Source organism: Engystomops pustulosus, chromosome 2, assembly GCF_040894005.1.
Source record: "Engystomops pustulosus chromosome 2, aEngPut4.maternal, whole genome shotgun sequence".
In the NCBI taxonomy this organism is placed as follows: Eukaryota; Metazoa; Chordata; class Amphibia; order Anura; family Leptodactylidae; genus Engystomops; species Engystomops pustulosus.
In genome coordinates this window covers 11,137,581-11,157,562 of record NC_092412.1, presented here as the reverse complement: position 1 = coordinate 11,157,562, position 19,982 = coordinate 11,137,581, and the positions used below count along the sequence as shown (strand labels likewise).

General features: G+C 44.8%; 2 protein-coding genes across 2 annotated transcripts in view; one reads left to right on the top strand and one right to left on the bottom strand.

The window, feature by feature from the left end:
• Nucleotides 1-19,982, bottom strand: part of LOC140116889 (uncharacterized) — a 448,339-nt gene that overhangs the window by 129,871 nt on the left and 298,486 nt on the right. The window lies entirely within an intron of this gene.
• LOC140119754 (uncharacterized) lies at nt 837-8,289 on the top strand. Its single transcript, XM_072139106.1, has 3 exons — nt 837-935; nt 1,563-1,569; nt 1,845-8,289. The coding sequence occupies exons 1-3, from the start codon at nt 837-839 to the stop codon at nt 3,644-3,646; spliced, it is 1,908 nt and encodes a 635-aa protein (XP_071995207.1). The 3' UTR covers nt 3,647-8,289.

Genomic DNA, 19,982 nt, shown 5'->3' with positions numbered 1-19,982 from the left:
ATTATACCAACAGCCAGAGATCAGGAGCCAAAATGATATTTATAGGAACCTGTCAGATCATTATAGCAAAATAATTCCCCCTTGGGGCAATAGCTGAGCCCACAAAGTCTCCATACATCACTTCCATTGTCTGCTCGGAGCCGTCCTGGAAATCTCCATCTGTCACATCACACATGTCATAGACACAATTGCTTCATATAGAGTTTGCTCTTAGTTCTTCTCATGTTTCCTCAGGCTTTATAGATACAGGACTCCCAGAGGTTTCTCCTAAAGATGATCCTTTCCATCAATGATCCACCAGGGATCCGGGAGAAGGACAGAGAGCAGATGGCGGCCAGGATCCTGGAGCTCACCCTGGAGATGATCTCCTTGATAACCGGAGAGGTGAGAGTCTCCCAGGACACGGCTCTTATCTCTCGGAATAACAGCGGGAAATGACTGGAGAGGTGAAGGATTTCTTAGGATCTATGTAGTGATCAGTGTCTCCCCATACACAGGATTACACAGTAGTGAAGAAGTCGTCTGGTGAGTGTGTGACCCCCCGTGTGTCAGGAGGATGGACACAGAGCCCCATCACCGAGCCTCCACCTCATTCACTGATACATGAGCAGAAGATCCTAGAACTTACCTCCAGGATCACTGAGCTGCTGAGCGGAGAGGTGAGCGCTGCCGGGAATGCTGGGACATTGTACAATAACACAAGGGAGGGGTCTGGGTGATGACTGTGTCATTGTGTGTGCCAGGTTCCTATAAGGTGTCAGGACGTCACTGTCTATTTCTCCCTGGAGGAGTGGGAGTATATAGAAGGACACAAGGACCAGTACAAGAATGTCATGATGATGAAAGGTCCACCAGGGATGGGCAAGGATAAAAACCAGATGGCGGCCAGGATCCTGGAGCTCACCTTGGAGATCATTTCTTTGGTAACCGGAGAGGTAAGAGTTTTATAGGACATCACTTTTATCTCTAGGAATAACAGCGGGAAATGACTGGAGAGGTGAAGGATTCTTAGGATCTATGTAGTGATCAGTGTCTCCCCATACACAGGATTACACAGTAGTGAAGAAGTCGTCTGGTGAGTGTGTGACCCCCCGTGTGTCAGGAGGATGGACCCAGAGCCCCATCACCCAGCCTCCACCTCATTCACTGATACATGAGCAGAAGATCCTAGAACTTACCTCCAGGATCACTGAGCTGCTGAGCGGAGAGGTGAGCGCTGCCGGGAATGCTGGGACATTGTACAATAACACAAGGGAGGGGTCTGGGTGATGACTGTGTCATTGTGGGTGTCAGGTTCCTATAAGGTGTCAGGACGTCACTGTCTATTTCTCCATGGAGGAGTGGGAGTATATAGAAGGACACAAGGACCAGTACAAGGACATCATGATGGAGGACCACCAGCCCCTCACATCACCAGGTAAGAAGATGCCTTCCTGACTATCGAAGACAAGCCCTCACAAAGATCTGTATGTGGAGAAATAAATGGTTGTAGATTTTTGAAGTCGTGAAAAATTAACTCTTTAATAAGAGCCTTCTTGTGTTGTAACAATTCCATAACTCAGATGAGACGTGACCTAAATTGATTGCTTAACCAGTGAGTGTAACCTAGTCTATGCAAGGTCTCTCATCAGGCTTCTATATGATAAGTGGTGGCAGCTAAATTCACTTTGGTTCTGGAGGGCAAAGAGCTGTAAGGGGACTGTCCAGGAGGAACCAGCAGGCCTCCTTCTTAAACCCCAAGGCCCCATGCACACGTCCGCATGATAGTTGGTAGCTTTCTATCTATAGATGATTATAACTTAACAAAACAAGAATCCTCCAATATTGATATTTCTGTTTTCCAGGAGATGAAAGTACAAGAGGTTCCCATGGACGTCCCCCCTCATCTCCTTGTGGTGAAGTAGAAGTCAATCAGTCACATCTTTCCACAGAGGAGGGAAATCATGGAGATAAGAGGCAGTTTTCATGTCCCAAATGTGAGAAGTCTTTTAGTCAAAAGTCAGATCTTCTCATTCATCTTCAATATCACAAAGAGGAAAAGATTTTTTCATGTTCAAATTGTGAGAAAAATTACACCAAGAAATCAAGTCTTGATCAACATATGAAAATTCATACAGGGGAGAAGCCATTTTCGTGTTCAGAATGTGGGAAATGTTTTACTTCAAAAGCCTATCTTGTTCTACACCAGAGAACTCACACAGGGGAGAAACCATTTTTATGTCCAGATTGTGGAAAATGTTTCACTCAGAAATCCTATCTTGTTAGACATCAGAGATTTCACACAGGAGAGAAACCATTTTCATGTACAGAATGCGGGAAATGTTTTATTCGAAAACAATTTCTTCAAAAACATCAGAGAACTCACACAGGGGAGAAGCCATTTCCGTGTACTGAATGTGGAAAATGTTTTACTGTAAAATCAACTCTTGTTACACACCAGAGAACTCACACAGGGGAGAAGCCTTTTTCATGTAGTGAATGTGGGAAATGCTTTACAACAAAATCAAATTTTGTTAAACATCAGAAAATTCACACAGGGGAGAAGCTGTTTTCATGTTCAGAATGTGGGAAATATTTTACTTTAAAATCAAATCTTCTTAGACACCAGAGAACTCACACAGGGGAGAAGCAATTTTCATGTTCAGAATGTGAGAAATGTTTTACTTCAAAGGCAAATCTTGTTAAACATCAGAAAATTCACACAGAGGAGAAGCTATTTTCATGTTCAGAATGTAAGAAATGTTTTACTTTAAAATCAGATCTTGTTATCCACCAGAGACTTCACAAAGAGAAGAAGCCATTTTCATGTTCAGATTGTGAGAAGTGTTTTACTTCAAACTTAAAGCTTGTTATACATCAGAGAATTCACACAGGAGAGAAACCTTTTTCATGTCCACAATGTGGGAAATGCTTTTCACAGAAATCATATCTTGTTAAACATCAGAGATTTCACACAGGGGAGAGGCCATTTTCATGTCCAGAATGTGGAAAATGTTTTATCCGAAAACAGTTTCTTCAACGACATCAGAGAACTCACACAGGGGAGAAGCCATTTTCATGTACTGAATGTGAAAAATCTTTTAATGTTAGATCATCTCTTGTTATACATCAGAGGACTCACACAGGGGAAAAGCCATTTTCATGTAGTGAATGCGGGAAATGTTTCAATTTAAAATCATATCTTGTTATACATCAGAAAATTCACACAGGAGAAAGGCCATATTCATGTTCACAATGTGGGAAATGTTTTACCGTAAAATCAAATCTTGTTATACACCAGAGAATTCACACAAAGGAGAAGCTACTTCCATGTTCTGAATGTGGCAAATGTTTTACTTTAAAATCAAATCTTGTTAGACACCAGAGAATCCACACAGGTGAGAAGCTATTTTCCTGTTCAGAATGTGGGAAAAGTTTTACTTCAAAGGCAAATCTTGTTACACACTGGAGAACTCACATAGGGGAGAAGCTATTTTCGTGTCCAGAATGTGGGAAATGTTTTACTTCCAAGGCAAATCTTGTTATACACCGGAGAACTCACACAGGAGAGAAACCTTTCTCTTGCACTGAATGTGAGAAGTGTTTTATTCGGAAATCGCATCTTTTTAACCATCAAAGAACTCACACAGGAGAGAAGCCATATTAATGTTTATAGTGTAAGAAGAAGTAAAGTGATAAGTTTAGATCTCTATTGTTGGGTTTCATTCCTATAGATGACTTCTGCTGATGTCTGCAGCATATGTTTTAGATAAAAGCTTAGATATTTAGATAAAAACGATTAGGGTTTACAGACCAAATGGGAGAAATACACAAACATACATTGGTGGTTTGAGCAGGTCTTAATAACTATGTCTTAACATTTTTATATTAACATTTTTTTGTATATTAAGCTGCCAAGAACTTGGTGTAACTTGTAATTTTTTTGCGTGAGAAGCTAATATTTGCATTATTGACATTTCGGCACTTTTTTATTCAAATAAAAAATGTATGCGTGGTAGAACCAGGTCAACCTTCTGCGCTGTGGAGTCACCAAGAGAGGTCACGATCCAAGATATTGTCTTCGGGCTCCCAAGATCTCTATTGGCCTGATCCCCTTTCAGTCAACAAGGAAGATCCGCTAGCTCTCACTGTCTTCATGTCCAGAACCTCCTTTACCAGAAGACGTCAGTGGAGTCCGCCTCAGGTGGAGGAGGTTGCTGAGAGAAGTGGTTCAAGATGACAGGCTTCAGGAGTGAGGCATGGAAGGAGTTCGGGATGCGCATAATGGGAGGAAGACTGAGTTTATAGGCCACAGGCTTTATGCGCTTTACCACCTTGACTAGCCCCAGAAACCATGGACCAAGCTTGTAGCTAGGGATTTTTAGCCGGACATCTGGATGATAGCCACACCTTGTCACCTGGAGGAGACATGTGCTTCTTAATGTCCTGGGTCTTGAAGTGGCAGACGCCCGAAGTTGAGATTGATGAGTCTGTTCCCAGATTGATTTGAGGTCCTGCACCAACTTTTCTACCGCAGGAACATTTGAGGGAACGGACAGAGGAAGAAGTGGGTGTGGAGTTCGGTCAACTCTCTCTATCTGTCCATTAGACTGTGGATGGTACGCAGAAGAGAAGTCCAAATTCACCTGAAGCTGATTACATAGAGACCGCCAGAAGCGGGAGACAAACTGGACCCCTCGGTCCGAAGCGATGTGCAGTGGAAGTCCATGTAGACGAAAGATGTGGGTGAAGAACAGGCTGGCACGGCGAGGAGCTGACGGGAGACTTGGCAGATGAACGAAATGTGACATCTTAGAGAAACGGTCAGTTCCCACCCAGATGAAGGTATTCCCAGAGGAAGAGTCCATGGCCACGTGAGTCCAAGGGCAGCTGGGTATTGACATATGCAACAGGAGACCAGCAGGTTTAAGGCAAGATGGCTTATTACGAGCACAGGCAGTGCAGAAACCCACAAAATCTTATACCAATAGAAACACGAAATGAGGGCTACAGAGCACTGCACCCCGGGGTGCCCAGCCACACGAGAGTCAAAGTCTTCTTCCGAAGGGCAGGTAGGGCGGGAAGTCTTGCCGGGAAAGATCTGCCGGAGCAGTCACAACTAGCCGTACAGGAGGGATGATATGCCAAGATGCCAGTTCTTCCCCAATAACATCAGAGGCACAAGAAAAAAGCTTAAGCTTTGATGTTCTTTTCAGTAGGACGCAAATGGATCACGGCTAGTTTAATGGCCAGGCGTTCCCGATCACCTATGGAGTAATTCCTCTCAGCCGCAGAGAAGGTTTTAGAGAAGAAGCCACAGGTAAGCGTTCGGCCTTTGGGCCCTTTCTGAGTGAGAACAGCTCTGGCACCTACCGAAGAGGCGTCTACCTCAAGCTGGAATGGTTTCACTAAATCTGGCCATGTCAGAACAGGAGCAGAAGAAAAGGCGGACTTCAGTTTAGAGAATGCTTCCTCCGCTGCTTTTATCAGAGATGATGTATCCGAGAAACAGAAGACTCTTCTGATGGAACTGGCTCTTCTCCAGCTTGGCATAGAGAGGTTGGCCCTTAGGCACCTAAGAACTTGTCCTACATGGAATTGATGAGACTCCAGGTCAGAAGAAAACACCAAAATGTCGTTTAAGTAGACTACGACACACGTGTATAACAAGTCCCTGAAGATGTTATTAACAAATTCCTGAAATAATATAGGCGCGTTGCACAGTCCAAAGGGCAGGACCAGATATTCAAAGTGCCCGTCTCAACTGTTAAAGGCGGTCTTCCACTCGTCACCCTCACGAATGCGGATAAGATTATATGCCCCAGGAGGTTCAATTTAGAGAAGACCTGGGCACCATGGAGGCGGTCAAATAGTTCTGAGGTAGCAGATATTGGTTCTTTACAGTCATTTTATTGAGCCCCCGATAATGCAAGGGCGGAGAGGTGCAATACTGGACTGGGTCAGAGAGTATCTGCCCACTGACTGATGAGATGACCAGCAGCTTCACTAAACGAACCACAGGGAAAAGATGACAGGAGACTAGAGCAGCATCCTTAAAATTCCCTGCAGAGCCAGAGTCTAAGAAGGCCGAGGCTTGGACCAGACCACTGGTTCCAAAGCTGAGCAGAACAGGAACATGGAGATGCATTATTCTCATCTAGAGACACTTCTACCAAGAACCATAGGAGAGTGCGTCTCTCTGGACGTGGAGGACAGATAGGGCAAGTCTGAAGAAAGTGTTCTGGACTGGGGCAATAGAGGCAGAGTCAGCCGTGCTCTATCCACCTGCATGAGTTCCTTGGAAGCAGACACAGAGGAAGATAGAGGTGGATTTTGAAAAACCGGAGCCAGGCGAGGGAGGCGTTGGGTCCTGACTGGCGCTTGATCAAGACATTGCTCCTCGAGGCGCTCAGAGAACCTGATGTCTATCTGAGTTGCCAAGGAGATAGGCTCACTCAGGGCAGACGGCAGGTCACGTGCAGACAAGCCGTCTTTGATCGGTCCGAAATCCGGATCACTGTGTGATGAACCCCCTGCGCAACTTGGGATCACCATCATATTTGGATGGCATGGATAGACTAAGTCTGGGTTCTGCAGAAGATAATCTGGCCGCAGTAGCAAAGGGAACCACAGGAACCGGTTGCTGCCGCTGCCGCCTGGACAGCAATAGCTGCTGTAGTGTGACAGAGACTTGTCCGAGTTGCTGGCCTTGCACGGCAACTTTCTGGGTCCACTGAGCCACAATGGTGGTAAGATATCCTAGATCAGGTAGCGAAACCTCAGCAGGATCCATTGCCAGGATCTTACTGTAAGGATTCGGAGGTAGTGGATCCTCTGTACCTCCGCGAGCGATAACGTAAATGGACACCTTGGACCAAAGTGTTACCCGGTTTTCAGCAGAGCCCGCTGCAAAGCAGGTTGAACTTGCTGTGGCGTGGTACCACCAGGTCATTCCACAGGTGCGACTTTGTCCACGGTGGCAGCCAAGTTGAAGTACAGACTCGTAGGGCAAACCCATGGTCGGGGATAGGCAGGAGGTCGAGACAGCACAGGATTGTAGTCGGGGACATAGCGGAAGGTCAGGACAAGCAGCGACTGTCAGCTGCATATTACAGCTGACACCAAGCTCTAACACCCATGATTGGAGCCGGCTCCGATTGTAAGTCTTAACTGTCACGAACCCTGCATATAGGATTCTTACAGAGGCACTGCATAAGATGAGACATAAACTGGGTCCCCTGATCCATGAGCTTCTCTCTGGGGAACCCTACATGAGAAAATATAGTGAGGAGTGCATCTGCCACCTTGTCTGCCCTGAAGGATGACAATCCAATGGCCTCTGGCTAACATGTTGTGTAATCCACAACCGTCAGAATGAAGTGTTTACCCGAGCTGCTGGTGACATTCACAATATCAACAGCAATCCTCTGGAAAGGCTTCTCAAATTATGGGTAAAGGTATGAGGGGGGGCTCGCTGCACCTGGCCGGCCTTCCCCACCGTTTGAAATACCATGGAGGAACAGCAGTAAAATAACACCGCTAAAAAGAACAACTCTTCTTGCAAAAGATAAGCCCTAACCAGACAAAAAAATAAAAATGTTATGCATCTAAAATTTAGAAGATTTTCCTAAAATTCGTGTTTAATTCAGTAAAATAGGGGGGTTAAAAAAATCAGTGTATTATTACTGTATTCATGGCGACCCATAGAATAAAAATAACACATCATTTTTATGGTATGGCCAAAAAGAAAAAATTCTTACCAAAAAAATTGATGATTTTAATTTCCTCCACCAACAGAGTTAATAAAATCTCACCAATTAGCTATAAATGCCCCAAATTTATGTACCAAAAAAGTGCATCTCATGTGGTAAAAAAATAAGCCCCTATGTATCCACACTCAAAAAGAAAAGGTATTATATCTTGTACAATGTGACATTGCAGATCTGCTCTGGATGGCGACTCCTTCCATTCTATGCCCGGCCGTGCGTCCGTACACCAGGTTACCACCACATATGGGGGATCGGCACTCGGGAGAAATTTGGCATGAAACGTTATGGAGCTTTTTGTCATTTAATCCATTGCGAATGTTTAAATTTCCGCCCAGAATGAATGTATTGTACAAATATTTTACAATTTGCAGACCGCACCTCCATTTTGTTTTAACCCCTATAAAACACCTTTAGGGTTAAGAAACCTATTAAAAGTGGTTTTTCATACATTGAGGGGTGTAGTTTCTATAATGGGGTTATTATTTAACAAAGTCAATTAAAAGTTGAGCAATACGGGGTTTGGAGATTTTCCAAAAAATGTGAAAAATGGCCCCCAAATTCTAAGCCTCATAACATTCTAGGAAAATAGTATAAGTGTGGGATATATGACTATGTATGTAGCTGTATAGATATAATCCCTGTATACAGTATAGATGTGGGATGTATATATGACTATGTATCTAGCTGTATATATATGTCTCTGTATACAGTATAGATGTGGTATGTATATATGACTATGTATGCAGCTATATATATGTCTCTGTATACAGTATAGGTGTGGGGTGTATATATGACTATGTATGTAGCTATATATATGTCTGTATACAGTATAGGTGTGGGATGTATATATGACTATGTATGTAGCTGTATATATATGTCTCTGTATACAGTAAAGGTGTGGGGTGTATATATGACTGTATGTAGCTGTATATATATGTCTGTATACAGTATAGGTGTGGGGTATATGTATGACTATGTATGTAGCTGTATATATGTCTCTGTATACAGTATAGGTGTGGGGTGTATATATGACTATGTATGTAGTTGTATATATATATATATATACACTCACCGGCCACTTTATTAGGTACACCATGCTAGTAACGGGTTGGACCCCCTTTTGCCTTCAGAACTGCCTCAATTCTTCGTGGCATAGATTCAACAAGGTGCTGGAAGCATTCCTCAGAGATTTTGGTCCTTATTGACATGATGGCATCACACAGTTGCCGCAGATTTGTCGGCTGCACATCCATGATGCAAATCTCCCGTTCCACCACGTCCCAAAGATGCTCTATTGGATTGAGATCTGGTGACTGTGGAGGCCATTTGAGTCCAGTGACCTCATTGTCATGTTCAAGAAACCAGTCTGAGATGATTCCAGCTTTATGACATGGCGCATTATCCTGCTGAAAGTAGCCATCAGATGTTACAGGGTACATTGTGCTCATAAAGGGATGGACATGGTCAGCAACAATACTCAGGTAGGCTGTGGCGTTGCAACGATGCTCAATTGGTACCAAGGGGCCCAAAGAGTGCCAAGAAAATATTCCCCACACCATGACACCACCACCACCAGCCTGAACCGCTGATACAAGGCAGGATGGATCCATGCTTTCATGTTGTTGACGCCAAATTCTGACCCTACCATCCGTATGTCGCAGCAGAAATCGAGACACATCAGACCAGGCAACGTTTTTCCAATGTTCTACTGTCCAATTCCGATGAGCTTGTGCAAATTGTAGCCTCAGTTTCCTGTTCTTAGCTGAAAGGAGTGGCACCCGGTGTGGTCTTCTGCTGCTGTAGCCCATCTGCCTCAAATTTCGACGTACTGTGCGTTCAGAGATGCTCTTCTGCCTACCTTGGTTGTAACGGGTGGTGATTTGAGTCATTGTTGCCTTTCTATCAGCTCGAACCAGTCTGCCCATTCTCCTCTGACCTCTGGCATCAACAAGGCATTTCCGCCCACAGAACTGCCACTCACTGGATGTTTTTTCTTTTTCGGACCATTCTCTGTAAACCCTAGAGATGGTTGCGCGTGAAAATCCCAGTAGATCAGCAGTTTCTGAAATACTCAGACCAGCCCTTCTGGCACCAACAACCATGCCACGTTCAAAGGCCTCAAATCACCTTTCTTCCCCATACTGATGCTCGGTTTGAACTGCAGGAGATTGTCTTGACCATGTCTACATGCCTAAATGACTGAGTTGCCGCCATGTGATTGGCTGATTAGAAATTAACTGTTAACGAGCAGTTGGACAGGTGTACCTAATAAAGTGGCCGGTGAGTGTATGTCTCTGTATACAGTATAGGTGTGGGATGTATATATGACTATGTATGTAGTTGTATATATATATATATGTATGGAAGAAATTTGCTTGCCGAAATTTCCATTTCTTTTAGTCCATGAGGCAGCACACATACGGGATTCTTCCCCTAGGTACAACTCAGAAGAGAACAGGTAACAAGCAGTAGTAGTAATTAAACAATTAGGGGCAGATTTACTTACTCGGTCCGTTCGCGATCCAGCGGCGCATTCTCTGCGGTGGATTCGGGTCCGGCCGGGATTCATCAAGGTAGTTCCTCCGCCGTCCTCCAGATGGCGCTGCTCCGCTGAAAAGCATCTGAACGCGCTGGAGTTCACCGGGCCAGACCAAGAGAAGGTAAGCACGTCCCAAGCGACACATTTCTTTTTTTAAATGCGGTGGTTTTTCCAAATCCGTCGGGTTTTCGTTCGGCCATGCCCCCCCATTTCCGTCGCGTGCATACCGGCGCCGATGCGCCACAATCCGATCGTGTGCGCCAAAATTCCGGGGCAATATAGGGAAAATCGGCGCAAATCGGGAATATTCGGGTAACACGTCGGGAAAACGCGAATCGGGCCCCCTTAGTGTCTTGGCTGACTCCACCTATACAAGGCCAGAGCACACACACACAACCCTTGTATGATATATAGCCATGACGGTTCATCATTTTAGGGCATAAAAGTTGTGCTTCATCACAGTCTAAAGGAAATGAAAATTTTGGTAAGCAAATTTTTTCCTTCCTTTTTGTCCGTTCGGCAGCACACATATAGGACTTAGCAAGCAGTACTTATGGGGATCTTAGTTGCCTGTTGTAGCACCGCCTTGTTGAAGGCTGAAGCCGTTGGAGGCAGAGAAGTCAATCCTGCAGAGATCTATAGATGAGGATGGAGAGGACCACGTGGCTGCTCTGTAGAACTGATAGACGTGACAGAGCTCAGCTACAGAAGCTGATGTAGAGTTGGCTCTCAGCTGGTCTAGAGCTTCATGACCAAAGCATCTCATGGAGTCCTTGATCCATGTGGGCAATTTGCCCCCTTTTTAAAGCTGAAATTGTATTGTTTGAAAGAATTGTTCTGAAGACTGTAGAAATGATGGATGAAGGCTGAGCAGGAAAGTAACATGATGCTTTCTGGCAGAATGTTAAGCTAGGAATCCTTGAAGGACAGTGCTTGGAGTTGTGCAGTGCTCCTGGACGATATCGTGGCCATCAAGCATGAACATGATAGGCTGCTTTTGAGGATTCTCCTGGCCTTAGGCCTTTAGTGAAGCCAGAAGATGTACCCTCTGTGAGTAGGCACCCTGGACCTTCTTTCAGCATCAGTCGGGATGTGTCATGTGACGTCACATGACTTCATGCAGGAAGAAGATAGGACGGCCAGGTGGATAGGCCAGGTGAGGCATGCTTAGGGATGGGCAGCAGCAGCAGGGACATAGAGGGAATCAACCACGCCTCTTGGGCCCGGGTGCCCTCTTAGCATTGTGACTGCGGCAGCTATGGTCAGTAGGGACAAGCCTGCCTGGGTACACAGGATTTATCATTTATGATTCGGCCATGGGTCCCGGGCGGCCCCATTAGCATCCCTGCTATGGAGGTAGTAACGCCCCTTTACAGTTAATTACTTACGCAGGCAGCAGCACATTGTGATTGCTGCAGACAAGATAGACGTGTTACAATAATAACATAGAAAAAGATAAGATAAGATAGAAGTATTGTGATGCTGGTCTGATTAGCTCCCGATGAATAGAGGACAACATCTTCTCTTGAGTGTTCCATGATTTATGAACCTAGTTATCTCCTACATGGGACCCCAGCCTCAGAGAGAGGTATCCCTCTGGTTAATGTGAGGATGAAGAATCCGATATTTCCTTGCTATGAATCCTTGGGACTGGTCCCTTATTTCAGATATGGGCTTTGCTCATTGAACCACAATTGTGACAGGCATTTGGCCAGTGCTCTCGTCACTCACTAACCTTCGTTAGCTGAAGTCAGGGGAAATATTTCCAAAAATACATTATAGACTTTCATTGTTCTTCTTCAATGTGTCTGGAATAATTTGAAGTTGAAGATTCAGAAGTTCCATGGAAATAACCAGTCCTCCAGGTATGGAACCTTTGATGACATGACTGGCATTGCAGAGCGCTGGTGTCTGAAGCGCTATCCCGATATTCTCCCGGTGTGGAGGCAGGATGGGTGTAACGTCCGTGCCTGAACGTCGCTCTATCCGCAGTTGGCAGAATAGATGGTGTTTATTTGTGTGTGAACTGTGGCTTAGTGCTTGTGTTTGGATTAACTGAGCCATACCCTGCTCCTTGCATTTCTGTCCTGCCCAGCAAGGGTTACTAGGCTGATGGACAGTTCCCCCAGTGTGGTGCTGGAGGTGTGTCCGGGAACGACCTTATATACCTGTCTATTCCCATCATACCAGCAGGTAGAAGATGCGGGAGCTATCTCATGTGCCAGGTACATGGTGGCTGACACACCACAGCCTCAGCTATTACCCCTGTAAGGACAGGATAGCTGTACAGGCTCCTCCGGGACGAGGGACCAGCATACAATGGTATACAGCCCGGGCCGGTCCATCCAAGTGTTTTGTGTAAAGACACAAAGGACCTAGAAAACGTATTATCTGGATAGTTTTTTTTTTCTTTTTTCTGCTGTGTAGACACACAGGACCTGAACTAAAAAGAAATACAAGGGTTGTGTAACGGGTGTTCCTGCTCTCCCCGATTTCACTCACCTCTCCACCCTCCTGCTCCCATCCCAGTGCGCGCGTCCCCTAGTGTGTGCGGGCGCCGGCACTCATAAATTTAAAGGGCAAGTGCACCGCTGATTGGCGCTGGCCACTTCCAGGAATTGGTTAAAGGCCGGCTTCTCCCAGCTTCCCCTGCCGGATCTTTGTGCTCTATGGGGTTGAGAAATCTATTACTACTGTGTATTGACCTCCTGTTGTGACCCTGGACCTGTTCCCGATTATGCTCCTCCGCTGGCAGCTCTGACCTTCTGCTCCATCTCAGACCCTGAACCTCTGCCACCTGTCTTGACCTCCAGCCTGTCCCTGACCTCGAACTTGCCTGCTGACTTTATACCTCAACCCTGGCTGCCACCGCGGACAAGTTGCACCTGTGGAATGACCTGGGCATACCAGGCCACAGCAAGTCCAACCCGCTTTACGGTGGGCTCTGGTGAAGACCGAGTGCCACTTAAATTACGGTCCCAGGTGTCAGTGGTGTCATCGGCCGCGGTGGTCCAGGGGGTTCACTACCCCAGAAGCCTGAAAGGTTGTGTATGTGCTCCGGCCTAAAATAGGTGGAGTCAGCCAAGACACTAATTGATTAACTGTCTACTACTGCTTGTTATACAGTATAAGTGTGGGGTGTATATATGACTATGTATGTAGCTGTATATATATGTCTCTGTATACAGTATAAGTGTGGGGTGTATATATGACTATGTATGTAGCTGTATATATATGTCTTTGTATACAGTATAGGTGTGGGGTGTATATATGACTATGTATGTAGCTGTATATTTATGTCTGTATACAGTATAGGTGTGGGGTGTATATATATATGTCTCTGTATACAGTATAGGTGTGGGGTGTATATATGACTATGTATGTAGCTGCATATATAATGTCTCTGCATACAGTATAGGTGTAGGATGTATATATGACTATGTATGTAGCTGTATATATATGTCTCTGTATACAGTATAGGTGTGGGGTGTATGTATACAGTATAGGTGTTGGGTGTATATATGACTATGTATATAGCTGTATATATATGTCTCTGTATACAGTATAGGTGTGGGATGTATATATGATTTGTATGTAACTGTATATATATGTCTCTGTATACAGTATAGGTGTGGGGTGTATATATGACTATGTATGTAGCTGTATATATATGTCTCTGTATACAGTATAGGTGTGGGATGTATATATGACTATGTATGTAGCTGTATATATATGTCTCTGTATACAGTATAGGTGTGGGATGTATATATGACTATGTATGTAGCTGTATATATATATATATATATGTCTCTGTATACAGTATAGGTGTGGGATGTATATATGACTATGTATATAGCTCTATATACACTCACCGGCCACTTTATTAGGTACACCATGCTAGTAATGGGTTGGACCCCCTTTTGCCTTCAGAACTGCCTCAATTCTTCGTGGCATAGATACAACAAGGTGCTGGAAGCTCCTCAGAGATTTTGGTCCATAGTGACATGATGGCATCACACAGTTGCCGCAGATTTGTCGGCTGCACATCCATGATGCGAATCTCCCGTTCCACCACATCCCAAAGATGCTCTATTGGATTGAGATCTGGTGACTGAGGAGGCCATTTGAGTCCAGTGACCTCATTGTCATGTTCAAGAAACCAGTCTGAGATGATTCCAGCTTTATGACATGGCGCATTATCCTGCTGAAAGTAGCCATCAGATGTTACAGGGTACATTGTGCTCATAAAGGGATGGACATGGTCAGCAACAATACTCAGGTAGGCTGTGGCGTTGTACCAAGGGGCCCAAAGAGTGCCAAGAAAATATTCCCACACCATGACACCACCACCACCAGCCTGAACCGTTGATACAAGGCAGGATGGATCCATGCTTTCATGTTGTTGACGCCAAATTCTGACCCTACCATCCGAATGTCGCAGCAGAAATCGAGACTCATCAGACTAGGTAATGTTTTTCCAATCTTCTGTCCAATTTCGATGAGCTTGTGCAAATTGTAGCCTCAGTTTCCTGTTCTTAGCTGAAAGGAGTGGCACCCGGTGTGGTCTTCTGCTGCTGTAGCCCATCTGCCTCAAAGTTCAACGTACTGTGCGTTCAGAGATGCTCTTCTGCCTACCTTGGTTGTAACGGGTGGCGATTTGAGTCACTGTTGCCTTTCTATCAGCTCCAACCAGTCTGCCCATTCTCCTCTGACCTCTGGCATCAACAAGGCAATTCCGCCCCAGAACTGCCGCTCACTGGATGTTTTTTCTTTTTCGGACCATTCTCTGTAAACCCTAGAGATGGTTGTGCGTGAAAATCCCAGTAGATCAGCAGTTTCTGAAATACTCAGACCAGCCCTTCTGGCACCAACAACCATGCCACGTTCACAGGCCTCAAATCACCTTTCTTCCCCATACTGATGCTCGGTTTGAACTGCAGGAGATTGTCTTGACCATGTCTACATGCCTAAATGACTGAGTTGCCGCCATGCGATTGGCTGATTAGAAATTAAGTGTTAACGAGCAGTTGGACAGGTGTACCTAATAAAGTGGCCGGTGAGTGTACATGTCTCTGTATACAGGATAGGTGTGGGGTGTATATATGACTATGTATGTAGCTGTATATATATGTCTGTATACAGTGTAGGTGTGGGATGTATATATGACTATGTATGTAGCTGTATATATAGGTCTCTGTATACAGTATAGGTGTGGGGTGTATATATGACTATGTATATAGCTCTATATATATGTCTCTGTATACAGTATAGGTGTGGGGTGTATATATGACTATGTATGTAGCTGTATATATATATATATATATGTCTCTGTATACAGTATAGGTGTGGGGTGTATATATGACTATGTATGTAGCTGTATATATATGTCTGTATACAGTGTAGGTGTGGGATGTATATATGACTATGTATGTAGCTGTATATATAGGTCTCTGTATACAGTATAGGTGTGGGGTGTATATATGACTATGTATGTAGCTGTATATATATGTCTCTGTATACAGTATAGGTGTGGGGTGTATATATGACTATGTATATAGCTCTATATATATGTCTCTGTATACAGTATAGGTGTGGGGTGTATATATGACTATGTATGTAGCTGTATATATATATATATATGTCTCTGTATACAGTATAGGTGTGGGGTGTATATATATGTCTCTGTATACAGTATAGGTGTGGGGTGTATATATATGTCTCTGTATACAGTATAGGTGTGGGGTGTATATATATGTCTCTGTATACAGTATAGGTGTGGGGTGTATATATATGTCTCTGTATACAGTATAGGTGTAGATACATGTAAGTCTCTGTCCTCCCCTTCTCCTCTATACACACTGCTGCTTCCTGTCCTCCCGGGAGCCCCGCCCCTTCAGTGACATCACACTCCATGGGTCACATGACTAGTGGATAGTGAGCAGGAGCCCCGCCCCTCAGTGACATCAAACTCCCCGGGTCACATGACTAGTGGATGATGAGCAGGAGGAAGTGTGTGAGGTAGAGAGTGTCCTGCACTGAGGAGAGAAGAGGTAAGTGACCAGAGGAGGGACTACAACTCCCAGCATGCTCCAGGAGCACACACACTATATGGAGGGACTACACCTCCCAGCATGCTCCAGGAGCACACACACTATATGGAGGGACTACAGCTCCCAGCATGCTCCAGGAGCACACACACTATATGGAGGGACAACAACTCCCAGCATGCTCCAGGAGCACACACACTATATGCAGGGACTATAACTCCCAGCATGCTCCAGGAGCGTGCACACTATATGGAGTGACTACAGCTCCCAGCATGCTCCAGGAGCACACACACTATATAGAGGGACTAAAACTCCCAGCATGCTCCAGGAGCGCGCACACTATATGGAGGGACTACAACTCCCAGCATGCTCCGGGAGCACACGCACTATATGGAGGGACTACAACTCCCAGCATGCTCCGGGAGCGCACACACTATATGGAGGGACTACAACTCCCAGCATGCTCCAGGAGTGCACACACTATATGGAGGGATTACAACTCCCAGCATGCTCCAGGAGCTCACACACTATATAGAGGGACTACAACTCCCAGCATGCTCCAGGAGCTCACACACTATATAGAGGGACTACAACTCCCAGCATTCCCCAGGAGCACACACACTATATGGATGGACTACACCTCCCAGCATGCTCCAGGAGCACACACACTATATGGAGGGACTACACCTCCCAGCATGCTCCAGGAGCACACACACTATATGGATGGACTACACCTCCCAGCATGCTCCAGGAGCACACACACTATATGGAGGGACTACACCTCCCAGCATGCTCCAGGAGCGCACACACTATATGGAGTGTGCGCAGGGGGGGGGGGGGGAGTGAGCTGTGCACAGGGGGGGTGCGCTGTGTCCAACAGAAAACTGGCGCACGATCCTTAGTAAATGAGCCCCAATGTGTTTTGTCATTTTTCCCTTTAAAGTTTTTTTATGACCAGTAAAATGGTCTAAACTTTTACTAAATTATGTTAAGAATATGCGCAGCATCAATACACCAGGATCAGAGGCAGAGGGTGCAGGTGCAGGGACATGTGCAGGGCGTCTCCTTCTGCTTCCAGCTGACAGGGCCGTCACGACAAATGTTATATCTGCTGAACCCTGGCACCTAGAAGCACAATCCTACTAAATAGGGGAATCGCCCTTCAGAGTGGCACAAAACTGGATGTATCCACTCAAAGTTACAGTCAAGATCAATGCAAAACTTTTTTTTTTACTGTGAATTTTCTACAATTTTTTTTCCTATAAACTCAACCCTGATATTATATTAACCCCTTAAAGGAAATCATCCAGTGTTATACGGTGGTTTCCAGCAGCGATGGCTTCCATATTGCTTCTGTGCTGCGGAAGAAGACTTCTGTCTAGCCCTGGAGCCCCCGAGGGAGGTGGCAGACAGCTCGGGCGCTCGCTATATGCATCATTAGGGGCGCTTCTTCCCTCCTCCTCACTCCATCCCCACTCTCCATTCCTATGTACGAGCTGAGCCCTCTCCATACAAGGTGGGTGTTTGCTGCAAATTGCAGCAAACATCAACTGGTAACACCCGCGATCATTGCTAGCACTGATCTTGGGTGTTTGCGCTGTGTTTGCCAATGGCGCGTGGGCGCCACCTTATTGTCTTTGATCGTCGCTCCTCATTTTTATGGTTCAATCAAGTTTATTAATGTATAAGTATACAACACATATTACAACGTACATAACACAAGTAACGGTATTACAGAATAGAATTGTATCAGCTGCATAATAAGAGAGATAGTAGGTCTCGCAGGACCACCAAACTTTGAGACCCAGGTTTGGTCCATAAGAGCCCATATTGAGAACCATGATGATCAATGGAAGGAGCCCTATAGGTTTACATCGGAGTAACCGAGTAGAGCTACCCCTGATAATAATCAGGCACGGTGTATATTTCCATGTGAGAAGATGAGCAAGTGGTACATAAGCTGCTTCTGAACTCTAGTACCTAGTAAGTACCTCAACAAGTTTCGTTTCGTTAGCTAATGGAGCCATTTCAGGGGAGCTGTTGACCCGTAACAGAGTGATAGGCTTTGGAAACCTGGTCCTAGAAAGGGCGGAGTTTAGGATCCTCACAGCGCTACCAGGTGTCTGGAAGGGACGGATAGAATTTGTGTAAAATGAGACCATCATGACGTATGTAGCCTCCTGGAAGTCGTGGAGGGGTTAGTCATATTAAGTAAAGGCTTCCCACCTCTTATACTTGGTGTATTATGAAACAAGACACAGGAAAATATAAAAGTTATAGGTTTAGGGTTTTTGAAGGCAGGGAGTAAAAAATGGAAACACAAACAACAAAAAATGGTCTAGTCGCAAAGTTGTTAAGCCTGGCACCACAGTGACTGTTTCTAAGCGTGGGTACTCGTAACGTGTGTTAGGCCGCCTCTCTCTCTCACCAATGCTGACTTTAAATTATGGGTAAGACATAAGGCTCCTATTTATATTGCTAAATGAACTTATGTTGTTTCCGCCAGTTAGATACCGAATATACTCGAGTATAAGCCGAGTTTTTCAGCACAGAAAATTCCCCACTCGGGTATATAAAAAATAAATAAACCGAGTACTCGCCTTTCCCGACATCCCGGGCAGGTCCTCTTCTTACTTCATGTGCGCCCGCACCAGCGACTGGTCAGTGCGCGGCTATTGACATCATAGTTTGTGTGCGGGCCATGTGCATGGACCTGGAGCCACATGAATTGGGTTTGGTTAAACGTTCTAAATATTCCTGGTCTCACCTGTCACATTTCCATGGGGTGGATGTGGTTACTTGCACCGACTATGGAATGTTATGGAATGTTCTCAGCACTGCAGGAGATTCTACTGAGGAGACACCAGAGGGAGGAGTTAAGTATAGCAGGGGAGGAGTTTTCTACTTCTTCAGACATTGGGGGAGGAGCCAGGTATAGCTGAGGAGGAGGAGCTTCTACTGAGACATCAGGAGGAGGAGCTTTACCTGTGGAGATCATTGTATTTCAGCTAGAGAACCCATTAAATTGTTTGTGAAGATGTAAAATGGTTAAAAGAGAAGGAACAGTGTAATGAGAGGATATTTTGATGTCCAGATCTGGGAACAACTGGAGAATCAATTTAGATTCTTTTTCTGGATACTCTGTGTAAAATATTAATATCATCAAAATGACTTTAGCATAGGGTGAGACCATACGATTACACGTATATGATATTCTATTATTCTTAAAAGTATTCATGTAGGATAAACATTCTTTCAAGATAAACAAATATAAATCCATGCTACTATTATTTTATTATTATATCAGTAGTAGAATGTAGGTTTATATATAATATATTGATATGCTTTATATTGGGAATCCTAGATATGATGAATGAGATAGTTGGGGATAATCCATTGTACTCTTAAGGCAGATGGTATATGGTCAGTGCCTTTGGTAAAATGCAAATTCCTTTATTGTTCTGAACTATTGTCATTTATCTTGGCTTGCAATTGTACATTATGGTCTCAGAGTTCCCATGGAGTACTGGTATCTGCTAGATGAGGCAACCTGTATACTAGCACATCTATATGTTAATAGCATATGTATATATAAGTTAATTAGTTAAAGGGGTATTCTCGTCTGGGCATTCACATTCAGTTTGATAA